General features: G+C 43.4%; 1 protein-coding gene across 4 annotated transcripts in view; it reads right to left on the bottom strand.

Annotated features, from left to right (window-relative positions):
* Nucleotides 1-22,965, bottom strand: part of COL18A1 (collagen type XVIII alpha 1 chain) — a 299,672-nt gene that overhangs the window by 113,479 nt on the left and 163,228 nt on the right. For all 4 annotated transcript variants that reach the window (XM_077448146.1, XM_077448143.1, XM_077448144.1 and 1 more), the window contains one exon: nt 5,830-6,374. In XM_077448146.1, coding sequence (XP_077304272.1) covers nt 5,830-6,374 — 545 coding nt within the window. The remainder of the gene's footprint in view (nt 1-5,829; nt 6,375-22,965) is intronic.

The following is a 22,965-nucleotide window of genomic DNA, read 5'->3' as shown; positions in this document are numbered from 1 at the left end:
ATTAGTTGCACCTCAGCCTTATTGGTATTTATGTTTAATATTTCGGATTTTGATCGATTTATTTTAAAATTGGACAGTTCTCCGTATTTTTCTAGTATCCTTATTAAGTTTGGGACGGACCGTTTAGGATTGCATATATAAAATAGTATGTCGTCCGCGAAGGCAGATAGCTTATGTTCCTCCTTCCCAATTTTTACCCCCATTATATCCGGGCTATCTCGGATTGATGCGAGGAGGGGTTCCATTGACATCACGAACAGAAGGGGCGACAGGGGACATCCCTGTCTTGTCCCCCGTTTCAGTTCGAATTTAGCAGACTCCTGTCCGTTGACTTTTACCCGCGCTGTGGGTTGGTTATATAGAACTCTCACCCTCTGTATTATTTTCGGGCCAATTCCCATCTCGGCCATTGTTTGGAACATAAACCCCCAGTCCACTCTGTCGAAGGCCTTCTGTGCGTCCGTAGACAGAAGCAGACTGGGGGTCTCCCTCCGTCACATCTGTTGGAGCAGAAGAAGGGTTCTTAAACCATTATCTCTCCCTTCCCGTCCTGGTACGAACCCCACCTGGTCTGGGTGAACCAGGCTCTTCATCAAATCCCTTATCCGTTCTGCTAAGATCTTGGCATATAGTTTCGTATCTGTGTTGAGTAACGAAATTGGCCTATAGCTAGTGCATTGTGTTGGATCTTTCCCATCTTTATAAATTAGTGTGATTGTGGCCAATAAGCCCTCACTACTCATACTATATTTCTCACCCAACCCGTTAAAATAGTGACATATTTTTGGTGTTAAGATTTCTCTATATGTTTTATAATAGAGTGTTGTGAAACCGTCCGGTCCAGGAGATTTTCCCGGAGCTGATTTTGTCAAAGCCTTATTAATTTCTTCGACCGAGATTGGCCGATCAAGAGTCTCCCTTTCCAGCGTACTGATTTTGGGTAGTCTAATTTTTTTTAGGAAAGCCGCAATGTTCTTCTCGCGCGCCTCACCCTGTACCTTCTGTTCTCTGTCTGAGTGGGTCTCTTCAAAATATTTCCTAAAAGTTTCCGCGATTGCTTCGTTGAAAATGCCATATTACCATTTTTGTTCATAATTTTACCAATACAATTTTTTGTTTTTTCTTTTTGCACCATCTTAGCAAGATATTTACCTGTTTTATCCCCCCAAAGGTAACGTTCTCGGGCCCGACCATTAAAGACCCTCCTGGTTTCTTGTTCCAGGAGACCCTTTAATTCCTCTCGGGTATTAACTAATTTTTTGTATATTATATCCTTTTGGGGCTGACTTTTTTTGTGCTCTTGTTCTAAGTTGTATATCTCCTCCATTAATCTTTTAGTTTTCATGGCTCTCATTTTTTTTTTTTTTGGACCCTACTGCAATCAGTATTCCTCTTATATAGGCTTTATGTGCCTCCCACACTATTTGACCTGCAGTTTCCGGAATATCATTCAATGCAAAATAATGTTCGATTTCTCTGCCAATCCTAACTCTATCCTCTTCGTCATATAGCAGATCTTCGTTGATCCGCCATGTCGAGGATCTTATCTAATTACTTGAATTATTTATTTTGATCTTAACGGGGGCGTGGTCTGAGAGGGTAGTTGCTTCTATGCTAGCTTCAACCATCTGATCTAGTAGCCCGTGGTCTATAAAAATATAGTCAATACGGGAGTATGTCGCATGTACCGGGGAGTAGAACGAGTAATCTCGACTCTTTGGGTTCATGACTCGCCAGGCATCTACCAACTGGCTAGTATATAATTTTTGCTGAATGTTTCTTAGCTGATCGTTTCTCATCCTCTGTGTCCCGGACGTGCTATCTAGTCCCGGATTGAGACAAAAATTTATATCTCCTAGCATTATCACATATTCCTTCTTGAACTTGGTTAACTTAGTTAGTATCGTCTTTAAAAACCCAATGGGATTGGCATTAGGGGCATAGATATTAACTATTGTGCAATCCATCTCATCTAGTGTACCCTTCAGGAACAAATACCTCCCTTCCACATCACTCATCCTATCCACTAATTGGAACTTCATTTTTTTTTAAAACCCTATCGCGACCCCTCTACTCCTTGTAGATATTGTGTCGCTGTAGTACTAGATAGGGAAGTTCTTCGAGTATAATCTAATATTTGATGTCAGGGAGATATGTGTCTCCTGAAGTGCCACCACATCTGCCTCATATCGCTTTAGCTCTGCCAGAAACTTATGACTCTTGGTCGGGGTATTCAATCCCCTTACATTATATGTTAGGAAGTTTATGCCTTTCATTTAGCAGTTGGCTGCCTAATTCCCTGGCACCTCCCTTCTCTTACTTGGGTAATAATGTTATGATTTTTATATGATCTACTTTTCCTTCCTATCCCTCCCTCCACCGCACCCGGTCCCCCCCACCCTTTCACCCTTCTACTCATCCCGTACCCCACCTCCCCTACCCCTTACCCCTACCTCCCCCCTCCCTGCGGCCCAGTCTCGGCCCTTGTTTGGTGGATGATTGTATAAGCCCATACCATCTCCCAAACGACTTGTTCTGAGGGTCTGAGGCTCCTTGACCTACGCCTCCTCCCCCCTTCCCCTATTTAGGAAGGATGAGAGGGTGCATTGCCTACATCCCCCATCCTCCTTCCGCCCCCCCCATCGGAAACCTTCCTCCTCCTCTCCCCCCCCACTCCCCCCCAACCAGGTTCTGGATCATGATTCCTCCAGATTGTGATAGACCCGTATTTCACACTTCGCGCACCCATCTCTGCCAGCAGCGGCTTCAGAAGCCGTCTTCTCGCTAGGGTCGCGAATGATAGGTCGGAAAAGATTTGTACGTCCCTTCCCTTATACTGCAGTGTAGTCTTCCCTCTGAGCTTTCTCCAGAGTGTTGCTTTTTCATCAAAGTAAGTAAATCTTACGATAATGTCTCTGGGTCTCTCTGTATCAGGTTGGCGTATTTTGCCTATCCTGTGAATCCTATCAATTTTTGGGGGGCCTTCCCTCCCGTCTCCCCAACAAACGGAGAATATGCTTTCAAATATCCTCCTCAAGTCTTCTCCTTTTTCCTCCAGGACAGATCGAATCCGTAGGTTTTTCCTTCTACTTTGGTTCTCCTGATCTTCCAATTTGTACCAGATCTCCCTCTGCCCTTGTAGTACTATTTCTACTTGCTCCTTAATTTTGCTTACTTCCTGGGATTGTTGTTCAATGCGATTCTCCGTGGCCTCTACTCTCTCTAGCAGGCTTCCGAGATCCTCTCGGAGCCCCCGGATATCCGCTTTAATTGCGTTTTTGAGTCTCAACAGCATCTCCCGCATTTCTCCTTTTGTAGGAGGAAGATCTATTACCCTTGACTCATCCGCTTTGCTGTTGTCCATATCACTATCTATCACCGTATCATCTCTCAGATGTGGGGCAGTATCCTCTTTACGTTTTCCTAGTCCTTTCCTCTGTTCTTGGTCAGGCTGCTGTTTCTCGCCTGTTCCGGAGTTTTTGGGGCTTCCTCCTTGCATTAAATATTGTTGGATGGTAGTATCTAAACCTTTCTCTTTAGAGGTCCGCGAAGTTCTGCTTTTAGCGGCTTTATTGGCCGACTTACACATGGTGTCTTATACGATCGTTTCCCTCCTTCTTATTTTATCTCAATCTTCTTCTCCTTGCCCCGCCTTCTCCTCCTCTCTTCGCTTTATATGTCCGCTTAATAATGTTCTGCCCGTGTTTTTGAGAATATGGTGCCCGATTTATAATTAGGTGTAAAATGTTTATAAATATTAATATGAAGCTGTAGTTAGTCCGGTAATACTCACTCCGTTTACTCTTTTCTCGATTAGAGCCCGATTTACAAACGCACTGGGCTCCTGTGTATTAAGATACCTTACAGCCCCGCTCTCTCTACGGGTAACATTCAAGAATAGGCTTATATAACCATAGACGTCTTTGATAAGGGGACACCGTTTACCTCTGTGTGGGAGGTCTACTTAGCTGACCCTTTGTATATTACAATCGGTGTTAAAATTGTCATATTACGGGTTGTATTTAGCATACATTTCAGAACCCACAGAACATGCAGAACACCTGGTTCGTTTTGTTGAGGCAAGCCAGGATATATCCAATATAACCTGTCGTTAATCCTGATTCCCGTTCGCTGTAGAAAAAAACATATGCTTATACATGTGGATTTATAACAGCTGGACCCAATAGCTTTTCATGCTTTACCTGCTTACACAGGGTTAGTACAGGATTCTTGCAGGATATAGGATATAGATTATATCATACTTTATAGGTGAGAAACATATCTATGAGTGGGAGTCCTCAGCAGAGAGAAAAGTTCACTACCTCGTGCCTCTGGAGCCTAAAAGTTATTCACGTTACATCACTGGCAGCATGAAACTGTTATAATGCTCATCTCAGAGAACAGTAACTTGTTCAAAACCTTAGACTTACCGGGGCCGTCCTATCCCCATGCCCAGCTGAACAGCCAACAGACAGATAGTTTCTATAGCACTAACATGTACAATACCGTCCTTTGTTTATCTTCTCGAACACCCTGCTGCTCTCAGGTCTCTAGGGCTCCTGTAGGCTCTCAGGGTTTTCATCCAGGCTCCCTGCTAGTACGGAGGGGGGGTATAGGAGGAGGGCTGAGGGACCGCCGACCGGCGGCGCTTTATTCCAGCGATCCGTTTCCGATGGAGGAGGAGGAGCGGGGGATGCGGCAGTAGTGGCGTGCTATTGCGGAGGGGGGCTCGTGTTCACTCCGACCGGAGCCACCCGCTTCCTTTGGAGAGGACGCGGCGTCCATCCCCAACCCTCTGCACGTCACCTGGCGGCGTCCTCACGTCCTGCGCCCGCCCATCAGCCCCCACTTTACGTCACTTCTCCTGATGATAGAAATCGTCCCGCCTCAATTCTAACCCTACGGGGGTACCTGTTGGGAATTTGTGTATGTGTGGGATATTTTTTAATATGTTTGTATCTATTTTTGGTTGAATTTTTTTATCTTAAACTTTGGGTCTGTGTATTAGTGTCGTGATAGTCCATTAGCCTGTCTGGGTGTCCTTCTGTATTGGTCAGCATCAGCAACTGTCCTCACATTTTCACCCTTGCACCTTTTAATGTTTCAAATTGGATGATGGCATGTTTTTACCTCCCTTTGACCTTTATTATATGAGGCTATACTCAATAAAAATGTTTCTACTACAGTCTTTGTTCTTTTATTTATTATTATATTTACAACTTTCTGACCACACAAATGTGCTGTTATTTTAAGGGGTCTTCTGTATAAAAGATTGTGAAAGGCTGCACGACATACTTGATGGTATATCTAGAGACGATTGTAGTATTAGATCCTATAGTGTATGGTCACCTTCACAGTGCAACCCATGTTTTAGGTATTCCTCTCTGCAGGTAAACAGCGGGTAAGCATACATGCAAATACCTCAAGGTGCTTGATTTCACTATTAAAGGTGCTTTTCAGTTTGGTGCACATGAAATGCAAATAGAGCTCAGCAAAGTTACCTGATTTAAGAGCTTCTTTTTCATGGCTATTACACTTGAGCCATTTCTTCCACCCAACTATCATCACACATGTAAGCATAATTTACAAAATAACTTAAAAAATGTATCCAGTACTATAAAATTAACACTTTATAATCATCTCCTTTTCTGCAACACATGAACATTTGACACATAGTAAAAACATGGCCATGCATCAAGAATTCTTGGCTTTGCTAACTACAAATGATTAGCTAATAAACACCCTGGCACGACCACTGATGCACTACCATACATAATTTTTCTGTTAACAGATGACCGCCTCATGACCTTATTCTGAAAAGACTGTTACCTGGTAGCGGTCGGGATCAGCCCCTCCAGCCTGAGCCACGAAAAGTCCAGATCCATCCTCCAGTTCCATCTCATCAGGCGACCTCTCAAATCGGACCCTCTTCAGTTCATTACACTCCATGTACAGGGCAACCTCCTCTTCTTCCACACTGAGTGCAAAGCGTGTCCATTGGTTTGTCAGTGCTGGGACGCGGAAGGTGGCGGCAGGATAGCTCACTGTTGATCCAGGCTCGGTGTAGAAAAAAATGATCTGCTGCTTACCATCTTTGACTTCTGACAGCTTCACTCCAATGTACACAATAGACTGTGAAGCATCAGTGATGGAGAACAGCATTCCCGCCTTGGTAGTGGTAGGCTGTATGTGGAACAGAATAGAAAAGTCCCTAAACATGGGGCTAGGAAGATGGTACTGTGCCACCTGTCCAGTGTTGGCATCTTCTCCAAATACATAGCCGGGAGTCTTATCAGGGCCAAAGATTTTAGTGATCTGTTCTGGTGGTGGATCTCCAATGAGCTGCAGGAGGCCAACCTCTACATTCCCCCGATCTGTAAATATAACAAAAGGAGGAAAAAGAGAGACCTGTTAGAAATGAAAAGCCACTAGCAATGTGCATGCATATACATTATAATAAATATTTCAAAGCAAAGCATGATCACAAGTAGATAAACAGCATCTTTATTTCACAAAAAAAAATGTCCTCAGTTTTGTTAGCTTTTAATAAATCATCTAAAGAGTATTCATTACTTATAGTGTTCCAATCTGTTTGTATAGAATCATGAAGTATACACTGTACTCATGGGAACCCATTCACACCTAATTGTCCTGTTGGCCATTATCATTTAAAGTGAAAGTTAAAGAAATTCCCAAATCTTGGGTTGTCCCCAGAAAAGTAATAGAGGGGACATCTTCCAATAGGGACACTAGCTCTGGTGACCTGGGGGGCACCCAATGGATTCCCTTATTTTGCAGAGATTTCCTCTAACTTTCCATTTGGCTATAAGACAGGAAGTGATGGTAAATCTCCACAATGGGACACAGATGGCACAACATTTTTATCAGGGGTTATAACCCTTTCTTACGCTATCCAAAATGAAAAAGAAAAAAACAATACGGTTCCACTAGCTGGCCATACACCTTAATGCCGCATACACACGATCAAACAATCCGGTGGAAAAGTCCGGCAAACTCAAGTCCACCAAACAATCCCCCCGTGTGTAGCCTCCGGCATACTTTTTTGACCCGAATGTACGGCGGACTTAGAATGCCGTGTTGCACTCCAATCTTCCCGCCGGACTCGCATTTCGGCGGACAATCCGGCCGTGTGTATGCCAGTCCGCCGTACTTTTGAAATGAGCGGACTTTTCCCGCCCGGAGAAAAGTCCGCTCATTTTGAGCGGGTCTCCAGGTAGGCGGGGCCCGTGAAGGAGACGTCGCTGGCCCCGCCGCCTGGTATGGACTTAAAGGGGAACCCCAACGCCGAAAAAAATCGGCGTGGGGGTCCCCCCCAAGTCCACAACAGACCCTTGCCCGAGCACGCTACCCGGCCGGCCAGGAAAGGGGGGGTGAGCGAGCGCCCCCCCCTCCTGAGCCGTACCAGGCCGCGTGCCCTCAACATGGGGGGTGCCTTGGGGAAGGGGGGGCCGCGTGGCCCCCCCACCCCAAAGCACCTTGTCCCCATGTTGATGAGGACAAGGGCCTCTTCCCGACAACCCTGGCCGTTGGTTGTCGGGGTCTGCGGGCGGGGGGCTTATCGGAATCCGGGAGCCCCCTTTAATAAGGGGGCCCCCGGATACCGGCCCCCCACCCTATGTGAATGAGTATGGGGTACAATGTACCCCTACCCATTCACCTGAAAAATAAAAGTACAAAAAAAACACAACACACAAGATAAAATACTTTATTGCACAGCTCCGGGGGTCTTCCGTCTTCGGGGGTCTTCTCGCCGGACTCCTCCGCTATCTTCTTGTAGCTCTTTTGCTAGCGGAGGAGTCCGGCTTTCTTCCTGGCCGCCGGCCTCTTCTTCCGACTTCGGGGGTCTTGTCCCCCTCTTCGGTTCTTCTGCCGGGCCACCGCGCCTTCTTATAGCTCTTTTACAGGCGGTGGCCCGGTCTTCTGTCGCCGCTGCCTTCCGTTCTTCTTCTTCTTCTTCTCCAGGAGATGTTGACTCGACGATCTCTCCGGCCGCAATGCCAGGGACGCGCTGCGCTGCCACTTATATAGGGACAAGGGGCAGTGTCACATGGGTTTATGTCACATGGGTTGGTGTCACATGGTGACCCCGCCCCCTTACGATGTCACAGTCCCGGAGGATGCTGGGACTGTCGCCATGTGACATCAACCCATGTGACCAACCCATGTGACACAAACCCATGTGACACCGCCCCTTGTCCCTATATAAGTGGCAGCGCAGCGCGTCCCTGGCATTGTGGCCGGAGAGATCATCGAGTCAACATCTCCTGGAGAAGAAGAAGAAGAAGATGAAGAAGAAGAACGGAAGGCGGCGGCGACAGAAGACCGGGCCACCGCCTGTAAAAGAGCTATAAGAAGGCGCGGTGGCCCGGCAGAAGAACCGAAGAGGGGGACAAGACCCCCGAAGTCGGAAGAAGAGGCCGGCGGCGAGGAAGAAAGCCGGACTCCTCCGCTAGCAAAAGAGCTACAAGAAGATAGCGGAGGAGTCCGGCGAGAAGACCCCCGAAGACGGAAGACCCCCGGAGCTGTGCAATAAAGTATTTTATCTCGTGTGTTGTGTTTTTTTTGTACTTTTATTTTACAGGTGAATGGGTAGGGGTACATTGTACCCCATACTCATTCACATAGGGTGGGGGGCCGGTATCCGGGGGCCCCCTTATTAAAGGGGGCTCCCGGATTCCGATAAGCCCCCGCCCGCAGACCCCGACAACCAACGGCCAGGGTTGTCGGGAAGAGGCCCTTGTCCTCATCAACATGGGGACAAGGTGCTTTGGGGTGGGGGGGCGCGCGGCCCCCCCTTCCCCAAGGCACCCCCCATGTTGAGGGCATGCGGCCTGGTACGGCTCAGGAGGGGGGGGCGCTCGCTCGCCCCCCCTTTCCTGGCCGGCCAGGTAGCGTGCTCGGACAAGGGTCTGTTGTGGACTTGGGGGGGACCCCCACGCCGATTTTTTTCGGCGTTGGGGTTCCCCTTTAAGTCCATACCAGGCGGCGGGGCCAGCGACGTCTCCTTCGCGGGCCCCGCCTACCTGGAGACGCGCTCAAAATGAGCGGACTTTCCTCCGCGTGTGTGGGCGAGTCCGTTCATTTCAAAAGTAGGGCGGATAGTACGGCGGACTTAGTACGCCGTATTAGTCCGCTCAAAAAGTGCCGTGTGTGGGCAAGTAGCCCGTTCGGAAAGTCAGACGGACAGTCTGGCGGGAAGTCTGCCAGACTAAGTACGTCGGACATACCGCTACGTGTGTACGCGGCTTTAGATATTTCTTGTTCAACAAACAAAATCACTCAATTCCCCTATCTGAAACCTAAACACTGGTTGCATCTGATTGGCTGCAGCCCCTATCGGAAAACTTGCATATCCCACATTGGAAGACTCTTGTTTACAGGTACTAGGGTTCAATAATGCCCCTGCAGTCTCTTCTCAACATTTTCATCTTAACTGTCCTGATCACCAGGAATGAAAGTGATGGCAAATCCAAAATTCTTAGTTACCACCAGAACAGAAATAGTGAAAAATGTTCCAATAAGGACATTTGTTACTTTGATAACTAGGAGGAGATATCCCTCATATTGTAAAGATATCCTCTCTCTTACTTCCTGCGGAGTCATCCCAAAGAGACAAAGGTGACAAAACAAAAACTGACAGTGTGCCCTCCCCTACTCTACCTAAAAATGAAAAAAAAAAAAGGCTTATGATATATGGCACTTTAAAGCACAACTCCAGCAACTTTATTATTTTTGAACCCATGTTTTGAACCCATGTCAGGTATTTATTGTGACCTTTGTCCCCATGACCATTCTGTGCTCTCCCTTATCCATCCACAACTGTCAGTGCCATGTTTGAGGAAGTGTTTCCTGCGACCAGTGTCTTCCTTTGTCTATAGCCCAGCTAGTGCTCGTGCAACTTGTGTGCATGTGACATTAAGTTGTACCATCTTGGCACTTGGAAATTTACACAATACGCATACAGGAATTGAAAATGTAATTGTAAAAAGGAAAGATTTGATCTTCCCAAGGCACTCCCCCCTCTCCCTCTTCTTTTTGTCTGCTTGATGCATGATTATTAAAAAGCATGATTCTCTACCTTTTTTATCACATTACAAGTCTCTGAATTATTGCTAAGCTTATACAAAAAATAGACTTATCATGCATACTTATCAGAGTCCACCATTCATCAGGTCACAGCCTGAACAGTGCAGGGTGGGTGTCATTTGGTTACTATGTGTTATGAGATTTGCACACTACTCTTTGCCTTGTTAAGTAAGTCCATGTGTCTGGCAGCTTTATTATATGGGCAGCCCCCAGCCAACAAAAACTGACAAAGCACAACTGTTAGAAATTAAGACATTTGTTGCAACCATGAATGTATGTCTTCTGGAGTGTTCAAATATGTTTTCCGTTAGGTATAGTATCTCAAGCAATTCTAATCAGGAATGAAAATGGCAGCAGAAAAATATCTACAGATGCTTCTTTTCCCAGTATGATTTTTCCTCGACTTCTTTCCATTTGTCCCAGGAGATATGCCATTTATGGGGTCTTCATGGGAAAATTCCCTAGCAAGAGGAACAGCTGACGCTTTAGGGGCTCTTAGAACTCAATGCAACTTAAGTTGCGTATAAAGGGCCCTTTACTTAGGCAGATGTGCATTTTATGGTACATCCGCAGCTAATCGTAATATGCTCTCTGTAATCACTTAGTAATTTACTAATCACTGCCAAATCCCTCACAGCTCACCAGTGCTTGCTTCTTCTCTGGGATTTAATGTCATGTTAGTAAGCTTAAAGAAGTAAGTTCACCCGAAACTCACCTTTCAATTCATCTGGATGGTGGTTGGTGTATTGAGCTCATGGGGTAAACACTTACACCTTGATTTTCAGCATGCTCACTTGCCTATACGGGAGACTTGCACCCACCATCAGGTTTTCTATTCATTCTATATTGTGGACTGATGCTAGAGGGGTGAGACTACCCTGATGTAGCAGTAGATGTGATACTCCACGGTGGCTGAGAGTAGGACTTCAGCAGGGAGGTCTCCCCACAGAAGTCCTCTAAATATTGGTTAAGTTGGTGAGTGATTCAACACATCCCAGTTAGTCCACCCACAAGTAAAATAAAACATTTTAGATGGTGTGACTTTTGATCCAGAGGGCTCTTGGGTGTGGCGATTGTTTTAGAACAATTGCTTCCGATCCCTCTACTACCTCCAGTGACTTCCTTTCCTTTCATTTCACGGTGCTGACAGCAAGAAGTATGAGTGAAACTACAGGACTTTGTACACCCAATGTTGTTTAACATAGCGACATGCATATAGACATGCACATAGAGACATTATATTGTTTTCAATAGAGGGGATCGCCAATGGGGTGCTTTGTGGTGCTCCCTTAATGAATCACCAACTGAAATAAAATCCTTCATTACTACAATACATTAAAAGTGCAAATGTCAATGTGACCTTTACATGGGGCTTTAAAAGTAAAGACACTGGCTGTCCCACCCTCTATTTACAAATAAATAGGTCAACTGCCTGGCCTACTTCCTCCAGTTTCTAAAGCTAGTTAAAAGATTTTTTTTTAGAAAATGTTCATTTTCTAAACGTTCAGTTTTCTAGTGGTAAATGGGGACAAATCAACAATTGTTTTCAACTGTAGTGCTGAGGAAAAATAGAAGAATTGAAATTTTTTTTATTGTGTCTGTGCTAGAAAATAGTTTCATTAAGAATTATAACTTTCATGATCACCAATATTCAATCTTTTAAATTATTACGTATGGTATAAAGTTGTATGAAAGAACAATGCAATCAAAGTTTAATGTATAGTGCATGCAAAATTGGATTTATAGGTAGATTCTAGTATATGTAGTATATCCTCTACAACTCCGTGGACTAAAGAACATATAATGTATATATAAATATACTTCTAAATATGCTATATACTTAAACATTTAATTAAACTTTGCTTTACATTATGTTTCCTTGAGTTTGGCAATAAAAGAGACCTGTTTAATACATTTGGGAAACCATTCAAGTAGCAGGTCTAGCGAAAAAGAAGAATTGCTTGTTTCTGTCTAGGGGGATTGCAGAGAAATATACTTACCTAATCTGCCGATCCTCCATGTCCAAGACTGGTTCCCGCTGCTCCTGCCCCCCTCGCACATTAGCGGTCTTGTGAATGGACTGTTCCTGAGGTCATCACACCCATAGACCGGTACTAGATGAGGACAGCAGGAACAGTTCACCACTGGATATAGAGGAGCGCGATTTTCCAGAGGGTCGAAGAATCGGGTAAGTATAGCCTTTCGTTACTATTTGTTTTATTTTGTTTTGTTCAGTTAATGCATACTCATTTAGACATCTTACTTTTTTCTGTTGTGTTTGGATTATAAAGTTAAACGTATACTGTAGTTGTATTACTTACATATGTATATCTATATATAGTTTTTCTTTCTTGTGTATGTTTACCTTACAATTATTAATAGAATTACCTAAAAAAAAAAAAAAAAAGTATAGCCTTTCGGTTCAGCCCTAGACGAAACAAGCAGTGAATCCATGCAGTGCGGTCACAGCCCCACTGCATAGGAGAACTTTTTTTTTCATGGAGTTCTACTTTAAGGGCTTTTGAATGAAATTAGCTGACTGAATGGTGGAATTATCATTATGTATGGTTAGCTTAAGCCTTATAATTGGTCTGTCACTGGAATGGGCACCCTCACTCACCAATAGGAACTTGGAGGGGACAAGCTCTGACCCAGGTAGGTTGGGTCCAAATTTATATACCAGAGCACCCCAAGATATGGGTCACCCAGGTCATCATTAGGACAATTGTCCTGACATACAGGCACTCTGAAGTACCAGTACAGTTCTGGGTACTTTTTATAAAAACAAAGGAAAATAAAGTTCTCCAGCAAAAGTGTTTATAGTAACCAATCTTATTTTGTTCTCTGAGAAAATAAAATATCTGACTGATGTTGGAAAATGTGTCTTCTGACTCAGATTCGCATCATTTTATTAAATCTGGCAATCAGTGGCCAACAGCGACTTTTTATTACACAAACAAGACAGTTCTGCCAATAATTCAGGATGTATACTAAGCAGCACAGAGTATGACTGGCAGAACATACCCTTCGCTGGATAATAAATCCCATCTACATGACTGAAATAGTATAGTGATGGAAAACATCTGGAGATGGAGCAGGTACATGTTGACAGTTCAAGCATCAAGTAAATCACACTACCCCATCCTCCACACATACCATCTATATGTGATCTTATCCTTTCCCACAAGATAAATTGAACAGATTTTACATCATAAATCACAGTAATGGAAAATATATACCATATCGAGGAATTATTTTTACTTCTTTTTTCTCAGTATACAACTCACCAATATCAACATAGAGCTCTATGTTGACAAAATCTTATCAGAAAGAAAGAATCTCTACGTCATGTCCAGCAGAAAGTTTAGTGTAAACTTAAACCATAGTTAAAGCCTAAGCCCTTGTACACACGGTCGGACATTCCGACAACAAAATTTGTTGGATTTTGTCCGAAACTGATGTTGCATACACACGGTCGGACAAAGTTGTCGGAAAATCCGATCATTCAGAACGTGATGACGTTATTTAGTTACGACGGGACTACGTTCAGGCTAGTAGCCAATAGCTTTGGTCTAGGAATTTGATCTGAGCATGCGTGGCACTTTGTCCGATCGGAATTCTCTACAAACAATCGGACAAAGCCCGATCAGATCATGTTGTCGGAAAAGTTTTATATCCAGCTCTCAAACTTTGTTGGTCGGACATTCCGACGGAAAAAGTCAGATGAAGCCCACACACGGTCGGATTATCCGACAACACGGTCCGATCGGACATTTTCCGTCGGAATGTCCGACCGTGTGTACAAGGGCTAATATTTAAAGGGCACTCTACTCCAAACTGATATTTTGGGTTAAAAATCACCTGCTTGAAGTTTACACCTTGCAGGGACTCCACCGGTATTTGCATTTCTGCACCTGTATTCCACTCAAAGCAATGTGAGAACCTATGTCACGGGATTTTGTTCAGATAACATGGGTTTTGCATTTCCATACAAGTCTATGGGAATGCAAAATCCACTTGAGTAGGTTAATTGCAGTTCAGAAGCAGGTCCACTGCAGGTCAAATGCATCTGTCATTGAGTTTTAAATGATCTCAGTGGCATCTCACACTGACGCCATCAACACAAAACCATAGGCTCAAGGTGTCACCATCTTGATGTTGGATTCCCCAATTGGCACTTTAAAGGGGTGCTGTCACACACAGAATATACTGTAGCTTTCTATCACTTACTGTATGTATCTAAAACACTTTTTTCAATGTTGGATAGGGTAGGAAACAAATAAACCTTGACAGTTTGTTTTTTGCACCACTCAAGAATATTTATTTTACTCCCTCCTGCCCTTTAAACAGAACAGAATGTGGGAGAAAATTCTCCAAAGTGAGGTAAATCTGCTCCTAGAACTGGAACATATGCCTCCATTGCAAAATTTCCCATATATTTCTTCTATATCTGCTCAATTTTTTACCTTTTTCCTTACTTTCGGTCTCAATACCAGTGCTCACAAGGGTAAAAAGAGAAGGTACCTCCCTAACAGGAACAAAGACAGCATTAAAAACTAGACAGGTATTGTAACCACCAGACAACCCCATCCAGAAAAAAAAAAAATCCCACTTTCTAATAATGGCCTCTACAGACCCTTCAACAGGTGTGATGACATATGGTATGCAAAAACCCAAATTCACACGAAATTGAGTCTTGCTTCTTACTAAATGCAGTGGGTTCAGGGCACCCTGGGCAGCAGATAATTTCATTCAGACCCAGTTACAGGTACAAAGGGGAATTTTAAGGTGGTTGCTCTTAACCTGACCTTGTCTAAGATGTTCCTCAAGTAACAAGAGTACTGAAGTGCCATTATAGTACCTGAAACACCGTGTTCATCCATCAGATCGATCTCTGTGCCCATATTGGATTTTTGTATCTGGGCTATACATGGGGCCTCTACTTCTGCCTAAGTTGAGAATCCTTTTGGTAATAAGCTCTGGCCGGGCAACTGCCAAATCCCAGGGACTTGACTGTTTATTGAAGTTACCTCAAAGCAGAGCAGGCTACTAAACGGTGAACTGTAAGATTTAACTTTTTTGTGTGTCTTATTTCTCTTGGTACTCCAATCAAAAAGTATTTCTTTTTTTATTTTTGATGTAGGTGTTCTTTCAAGGAGCACGTTACTGTTGTGCTTAAGCTTTAACTTATTTTACCTTTACCTGCAGTCTCTGTAATCCACTGCAGAAAAGATCCTAAGATCACCTTACAAAGTATTAGAGAATGAACCTAATAAAGCCTGTGCTTTGTAACATCCTCTGTCTGTGCTTATTGTATCACCAGTTGACTTCTATGGCAGCTTTAAAGGCTAAGTTCCCCTTTGTTCACATTTTTTTTCTTAATCCCAGCTTCTCTTTGTACCAATATAGCATTAATGTACTTCTTTGGCAAAAATAAAACAGCTTTTCATTTATTCTACACACGCTTACCTCTTTGTCCTCATGGACTTCTCCATTACTTCTGCCTTACTTCCTGGACAGACTTCAGGTCATGAAAAAGAAAGGAGCTGACCAGCTGAATGTAGATGATGCAGGGTGTGTGCTAATGAGATCAGCTGGTCAGCTCCTTTCTGTGTCATGACCTATAGTCTGTCCAGGAAGTAAGGCAGAAGTAATGGATAAGTGTTTTTAAACAGCCATACAGACAGTGAAGTAACCATGTGTAGAATAAATAGAAAGCTGCTTTATTTTTACAAAAGAAGTACATGTAGTGCTATATTGGTACATAGCTGGAATTTTGAAAAAAAAAAAAAGGTAAACAATGGTGAACTTAGCCTTTAAATACAATCGGTGCCTTTGAGAAACTGCTTACTTGATTTATTTTGCACTAGGCTTTCTATGTGGAAGAAACCACAAGGAGTCTGTAGTGGGCGTGTTTTGGAATAGCTCTTCTACATTACAAGAGGGGTTCTCAGAATACCAGATTACAGGCAGAGGGACTGAGCTGGACAATAGTGCTAGAAATAAAGACTGAAATATGGAGTCGGCGAGTTGTGGTCACTGTAAGGCCGCGTACACACGGGCGGATTGTCTGGCCAACTAAGTTCGTCAGACAATCCGACAGACAGTCCGTTCAAAATTTGCATGAACGGACTTGACCACACACGATGAGCAGACAGTCCGCTGAAAGCGTGCGCGATGACGTGTACAGCACGTACGACGGGACTAGAAAAACGACGTCCTATACACTGCAATGCATCCTTCGGCCGTGTAAATCCTTTCTGAGCATGCACCATACTTAGTCCGTCCAACTTGCCTACACACGAGCGGACTGTCCGCTGAAACCAAGTTTGGACGGACAAAACCAAGTTTGAACGGACAAAATTTCGGAAATTCCGTAAGACTTTGTTCGTCAGACAGTCCGCTGAAAAAGTCTGCTGAAGCCCACACACGAGCGGATTGTCCGCTGAAACACGGTTCAGCGGACTAAGTTGGACAGACAATCCGCACGTGTGTACGCGGCCTTAGCCTTTGAAGTGCTAATGTCCAATTGTAGCAGTTGAAGTTTAATTTACCTTTTGTCTTAAGACAGCAAATTACAAAAAATTTGGATATTGTAACATGTACAAAGTGGTTTGATTTGACGATACACCCCCCCCCCCCCCCCCGTCCTAATTTAACCCTATATGAACGTCATCAGCAGTAGCAACTATTCATGGAAATGTTTAAAACTACTGGTAGTTTGCATGATGTTGCATGCATTAACAAAAAAGACATAAAAGATAAGCAGCTTCTATTCATAATTCTCAATTCAGTTCTATGTGATGCTTCTATATTCACTTCATAATGACTCATCTTCTAGGAGAGTATCACATCACCCCGCATCTGTATAAATTCAGCAACGCGGCTGAGAAAGCCCTTATCATTCCCTGGCTGAGCGCTCAGAATTCACACTCTTCAATGTAGATTAACAGATTTCAGATGACAATGCTGCTCTATCCAACTTGTAAAGCTCAGTGGTGTACTGTACACATGGCATCAGCAAAAGATGGCTATTCCCAGAGGAAGAACCCCCAGCACATAACCAGCCATATCACTAATTCAACTAATTTGCCATGGGTAGGAAAAGACAGCTGCCATGGATGGGAGGACAAAGCTGCTTAGCATGGAAACAAGTGTTTGCAACTGGATGGAGTCTATCTACAGCCAGCGTTTGAAGACCTGAATATTAGTACATGGTTCCAAATGAGAGGTACAGTATGCGAGGGTGAGGCAGAGGAGCCAGCCAGGCAGGCTGGTTCTCATGCCAGTATGTGGTAGTTAGAGGAATATTTGTGAAGCATTTTTTCCACTTTCCAGCCTCCAGCTGTTGCTAAATGTCAACCATTATAATACTGATAAATGTAGGAACAGATGAGGCAGCTCCAAAATCACTGTTAATATGATACTGTATATCGGAGGACACCAACTTTCCATAGGTCAAAAGCCATATCTAAAAACCAACAGGAAAAAGAAAAAATAGCATGTAAAACTTGTATTTAGTTTGCTACATAAAAGTGCACTATAAGCAACTGCCATTTTGTAATGGAATACTTGCTTTCATCTCCTTTGTTATAGCTCTATGCTGTTTATCTACTGCATTCTCTTGCAGACACTTCCCGTCTACAATCATGCACTCTAGTGATGATTGGTTCCCTGGTGGTGACAACAGTGGACTATAACTGCATAATGTCCATACAGATAGTGCCTTGTAGTCCCCGTCAGAAGACCCTGTGCCAGAATGACAACAAAAGGAGCCCAATCCAGAGTCAGAACAAAGGCCTTCATGCCAGGTTTACCAAGTATTAATTTCACCTGATCTTAACACCGGGGGTGTTTCTTGGGCTTCCTGTACACATATATGTGGCAGCACGACGTTAAAGCCCACGGCTGTGCTGCCACATGTATGTGTACAGCCTGGCAAAAAGTAGTTCATGAAGGCTGCAGATTTAAGAAATACTAAAATTATATCTGAAATGACATTAGCATGTTAAAGCTTGTACATGATTTTAGTGATTTGGTTTATACAGTATATACTTTAAAAATAACATTATGTAAACTATGCAGGTAAAACCTAAAGCAGAACTGGAAGCAAAGTTCTGTTTTAACACCTCCTTCCCCTCTCTTTTCCCACTTTAGGTGGATATTTTTGTGGGTGGGTTACCTAGTTTTAGCAGGGATCTTCTCCCGCTTTCCCCCTCGACCATGAGGGTGGAAGTTCTTCCTCCACCCTCCCGCAACCTTCTGGGTCATGTCACAGGTCACAGAAAGCTGTGGGACCATTCACAAAGTGCAGCACAGCCCGCATATGCGCAGTGGGAAGCCGGATGTGAAGCTGCAAAGAGTCAGAGCTGGCTTCCCTTAGTAGACATGCCGGTGCTGGAGACCCAAAGTACGACGAAGAACCGGCCCATGTGAAGACAGTGCTGGAACCCTTCTACAGGTAAGCATGCTTTTTTTTTAAGCTTGGGTTCACACTGCCGATCTCATGCGGTCTCTGAGCAATGCGAGTTCAGCCATACAGTTGCATGGCTGAACTCACATTGGATTCGCACAGAAAATAGTGCAGGGATTTGTTTTTTCCCCCGCATTAGAATCATATCGCATGGGTGTTCTCACCTATCCATTCCTATTCCTGTGCGAGTTCGCACTGCGATCTGTGAACTAAACTGTGTGTGTCATCAACTTTGTTAATGATACCTGCAGCGGTTCATGCAAGGCAGTGTGAACTGCCCGCGGGAGAGGAGCGATTCGGGAATCGGCGCTGTAATTGCACTGGTTGCCACATCGCACTAGTGCGAACCTAGGGTAAGTCAGTAGCTACAGTATTTATAGCTGCTGACTTTTAAATTATGTTTTTTGTTAAGACTGAAGATCCTCTTTAACTGCATCAGCAAAGTTTATTGCAGCATATAGATTGATAATGAATACCTGCTGTTTCCTGAAGCAATTGATTAGAAGACAGTCGATGACCTTTGTAAAATAAGCTTTGAGATTGATTTACAGTTACGCATAATGAACAATTCAAATCATTTTTGACAACTCTATTAGTCTGATTACAGTAAGCTTTTGAAAATGTATTGCTTCCTATAGATCAGGGGGTCTCCAAACTTTCTAAACAAAGGGCCAGTTTACTGTGCTTCAGACTTTAGGGGGGCTGGATTAGGGCCAGTGGGAGTAGAAAATGTCCTTGCATCCAGTGGGAGTAAACAATGCCCTATCTTTGGTGTCAATGGAATGAATAGTGCCCCATTGTTGTTGTCAGTTGCAGGAATAGTGCCCCATCGTTCGTGTCAATGGAAGAAATTCTGCCCCATTGTTGGTGACAGTGGGAGGAATTGTGCCCTTTTCGTTGGTGTCTGTGGGGGGGAGTAGTGGTCCATTGCTGGTGTCAGCGAGAGGAATAGTGGCGCATCATTGGTGTCATTGGAAGAAATTGTGCCCCATTGTTGGTGTCAATGGAAGGAATTGTGCCCCACCATTGGTGTCAGTGGAAGAAAGTGTGCCCTTTTGATGGTGTCAGCGACAGGAATTATGACCTATTGTTGATGCTAGTGGATGAAATAGTACCCCAAGGGCAAGATAAAAACAATCAACCGCTTCCAACTCCCGGGCCACAGTTTGGAGACCACTGCTATAGATTATTGCATACCTCTCCACTTACCAAAATTTTGTAAAGTCAATTGATAAGTACTACTGAGAAATACTCTGTGTTCTTGAAGGGGTTTCTTTTTTTCTGGGCTACATTGTACAACAACCTAACGTGGGTTTCACACTCACTTTGTGTTCGCAAGATGCCCCTTGTAGCATTTTCTGAAAGGGGATGAGTATAATGGGGAGAAAGCATCTTTATTGTGAAATTTATGATACAAATTTTAATTAAAATGCAGAATTCAAAAAGTAACGTGTAACAATGGCTGAAGGCAGGAAGATTGTTCCCCTATAGCAGGGATCCTCAAGCTACGGGCCTCTAGCTGTTACGGAACTACACCATGAGGCATTGTAAAACTCTGAGATTCACGGAAATGACTAGTTTGAAGACCCCTCTCTGCTTACCCAAAACCTTTTATCTATCTTTCAGCAATCAAAATTTCTGAGCAATTAAATTTATCACGTGCTTGTTCACCAATGCAAGCCTGATTACTGCAAGTAATGTTCAGAGCTGCCATATCACTTGGGGCCATAAATGGTCAACCTGGGTCTGGGAGAATACTTTTGTTTTTCTGCCAAAGCACATTAATACTGTACATGATCTAGGCAATTTTTGAATTAAAGTTGAGAACAACTGTATGCCGTAAGGAACCAAAGAACATTGATGTACAGTATTTGAAGCAACCAATCAGTTTTCATTTTTGGTCCATTTCCAGCAGTCAGAGCAAAGAAAGTAGATAGGGTTTGGGTTAATGCACTTCCCACGCCCCAGCATGTTCTATTTTCCACAATAAATCTATTTAAAATTCAACAGGGAAAAAGTTAACTCATAAGCAAGATATTAGGGGTGCAAAATCTGGTGCAGCTCTACATAGAAACCAATTAGCTTCCAGGTTTTATTACCAAAGCTTAATTGAACAAGCTGAAGTTAGAAGCTGATTGAAACACACCTGCACCAGATTTGGAGTGCACCAGCTTTAGTAAATCTCCCCCATTGCGTGCTGTTGGTGTTTTTTTTTTTTTTTTGTGCAGTAACGCATTTGGCCAGAGGCGTGGGGGCGCCAGTGACACTCGGACGCACTCAGATGCACTTTGTGCCACTCGGAAACACCGTGCATCCGAGCATTTCCGCCCCCACCTCTGGCCACATGCAGTACTGCATACAATAGAAGTCAATGTGGAACAAATTATCTGAGCTTCTATTGACTTCTATGGGGAAACACGCTTTGTAATACAGTATGAGTGCTTTGGATTACAAGCATTTTTCTGGAACGAATTATGCTCGTAATCCGAGGTACCACTGTATTTGACTTTAATAAATCAACCTCCCTGTATTGTTGCATTGCATTTACTATTTCATTTATATGCAGATCAAAAAGGTTACCTTTGGTCTCCATAGGACATCAGTTAAGGAAACCTTTTTTTTTTTTTTTTTTTAAATAAAACACATTCCCATTAAATCTTTAAGCACATTTTTTTTCTCTTTTTTTTGTCTATAGCTTGCATAAAAGACAATATTGACAAAAAAGCAAAATTGTCCACCAAAAAAGAATCTACACAATACTTTGCCATCTTCTGTTATGACAAAGTTATCGCTAAACAGGTCCATAGCAGAAATGTAAAAAGTGCTCTCGTTTATACGTTGTATACAGGTACAAGAACTTTCCCAACTTTTCAACACAGGGGAACCCTTAAAATAACTTTCCGGACTGGAGAATAAAAATGACTACAGTGGAACCCCGGATTGTGAGTAACGTGGTTAACGAGCATTTCGCAATACGAGCAATTTTTTTTTTTAAGTTCTGACTCGGTTTGCGAGTGTTGTCTCGCAAAACCAGAAGGATTCAAGCCTCTGCGGTGTGCAATACTGCATTTGGCCAGAGGTGCGGAGTCACCGGTGACACTCGGTCAGAGCTGTTCAAAAATACTTGGAAATATTCGGAAACACTGTTCCTGAGCCTTTCCGAGGGTTTTTGAGTGCAGCCGAGTATTTCCGAGTTTCTCTGGCACCCCCCCCCCACCTCTGGCCACATGTGGCATTGCATGCAATAGAAGTCAATGCAGAACAAATTATCTTTGTTTTCAATTACTTCAATGGTGAAACTCGCTTTGATATACAAGTGCTTTGGATTACAAGCATTATCCTGGAATGGATTATGCTTATAATCCAAGGTTCCACTGTATATCTACAACCCATGATACATACTGCAAATAGTGTGATGGTCAGTGAGAAGAATGCTCCTTACACTTGTGGAAGAATTACCCCTTTACAGATAGCTAAAAAGATCAATGGTGTCAGTGGGAACTTATCTGAGAGGCAGAAATGATTCATTGCTCAAGGAACCCTTAGCAAACTGGAGGAACCCTAGGGTTCCATGGAAGCCCGGTTGACCGGTTGAGAAACCCTACTCTAAACAGTAAACTAAACCAGTTACTTAGCCCAGTATAAGCAAAGTTCACTTTTATAGAAGCACACTGTCATGTAGGGTTAGCAAACAATACTAAATCATGGATGCCAAAAGCAGTAAAATAAGCCAGATAAAAAATGTCAGTAAGACATTATATCATCATATTGTAATATCCTATGTTTTATCATCGTTGCCAGATTTTCCTTCTGTTTAATATTTTTTTTTTTCTGTTTAAAAAGTGTTGGCACACAATGTATGAGTGATTTCTCAACCCATCACCACCGCCTTTACCTAAAGCCGAGCAAACAGCCATTACTTTGATGTATAATCTCATGTTCCCTGGTTATCAGCCTCCAGGGTAGGCACAAAAGCAAGAACACCTCCGCATATACGAAAAAGATCTGCCATGTGTTCAGATAAATGCAGGGGTTCCCGGAGGCTGTAGGCACACATGATGCACATGTCCTCTGAGCCAGCGATCGATCCCACTCTCACTCTTATTTAATCTTGTGCCAATAAAAACAGAATAATGAAACAAAGGACGCTAGAGCAATATCAGCTTGCAGATTCAGTTTAAGCCCTGTTATATTAATATGAACTTTCCTTTACGCTTTCAACAGATCTCCTATAGGGGAGATTTGCCCTAATTTCCTGTGGGATCAACTGGACAGGACATTAGGAGGAAATTCCTCTGATTGTTAAAGAAAACAATAAATGTGCTAAATGCATAGAATCTGTGTTTTTTTTTTACTACTGATTATGTCCCTCTTTAGGAGGATTT

The sequence above is a fragment of the Lithobates pipiens genome, unplaced genomic scaffold (assembly GCF_037356315.1).
Source record: "Lithobates pipiens isolate NorthernLeopardFrog02 unplaced genomic scaffold, aLitPip1_a1.2 Scaffold_22, whole genome shotgun sequence".
In the NCBI taxonomy this organism is placed as follows: domain Eukaryota; kingdom Metazoa; phylum Chordata; class Amphibia; order Anura; family Ranidae; genus Lithobates; species Lithobates pipiens.
This window is presented reverse-complemented; position numbering and strand designations above follow the sequence as displayed.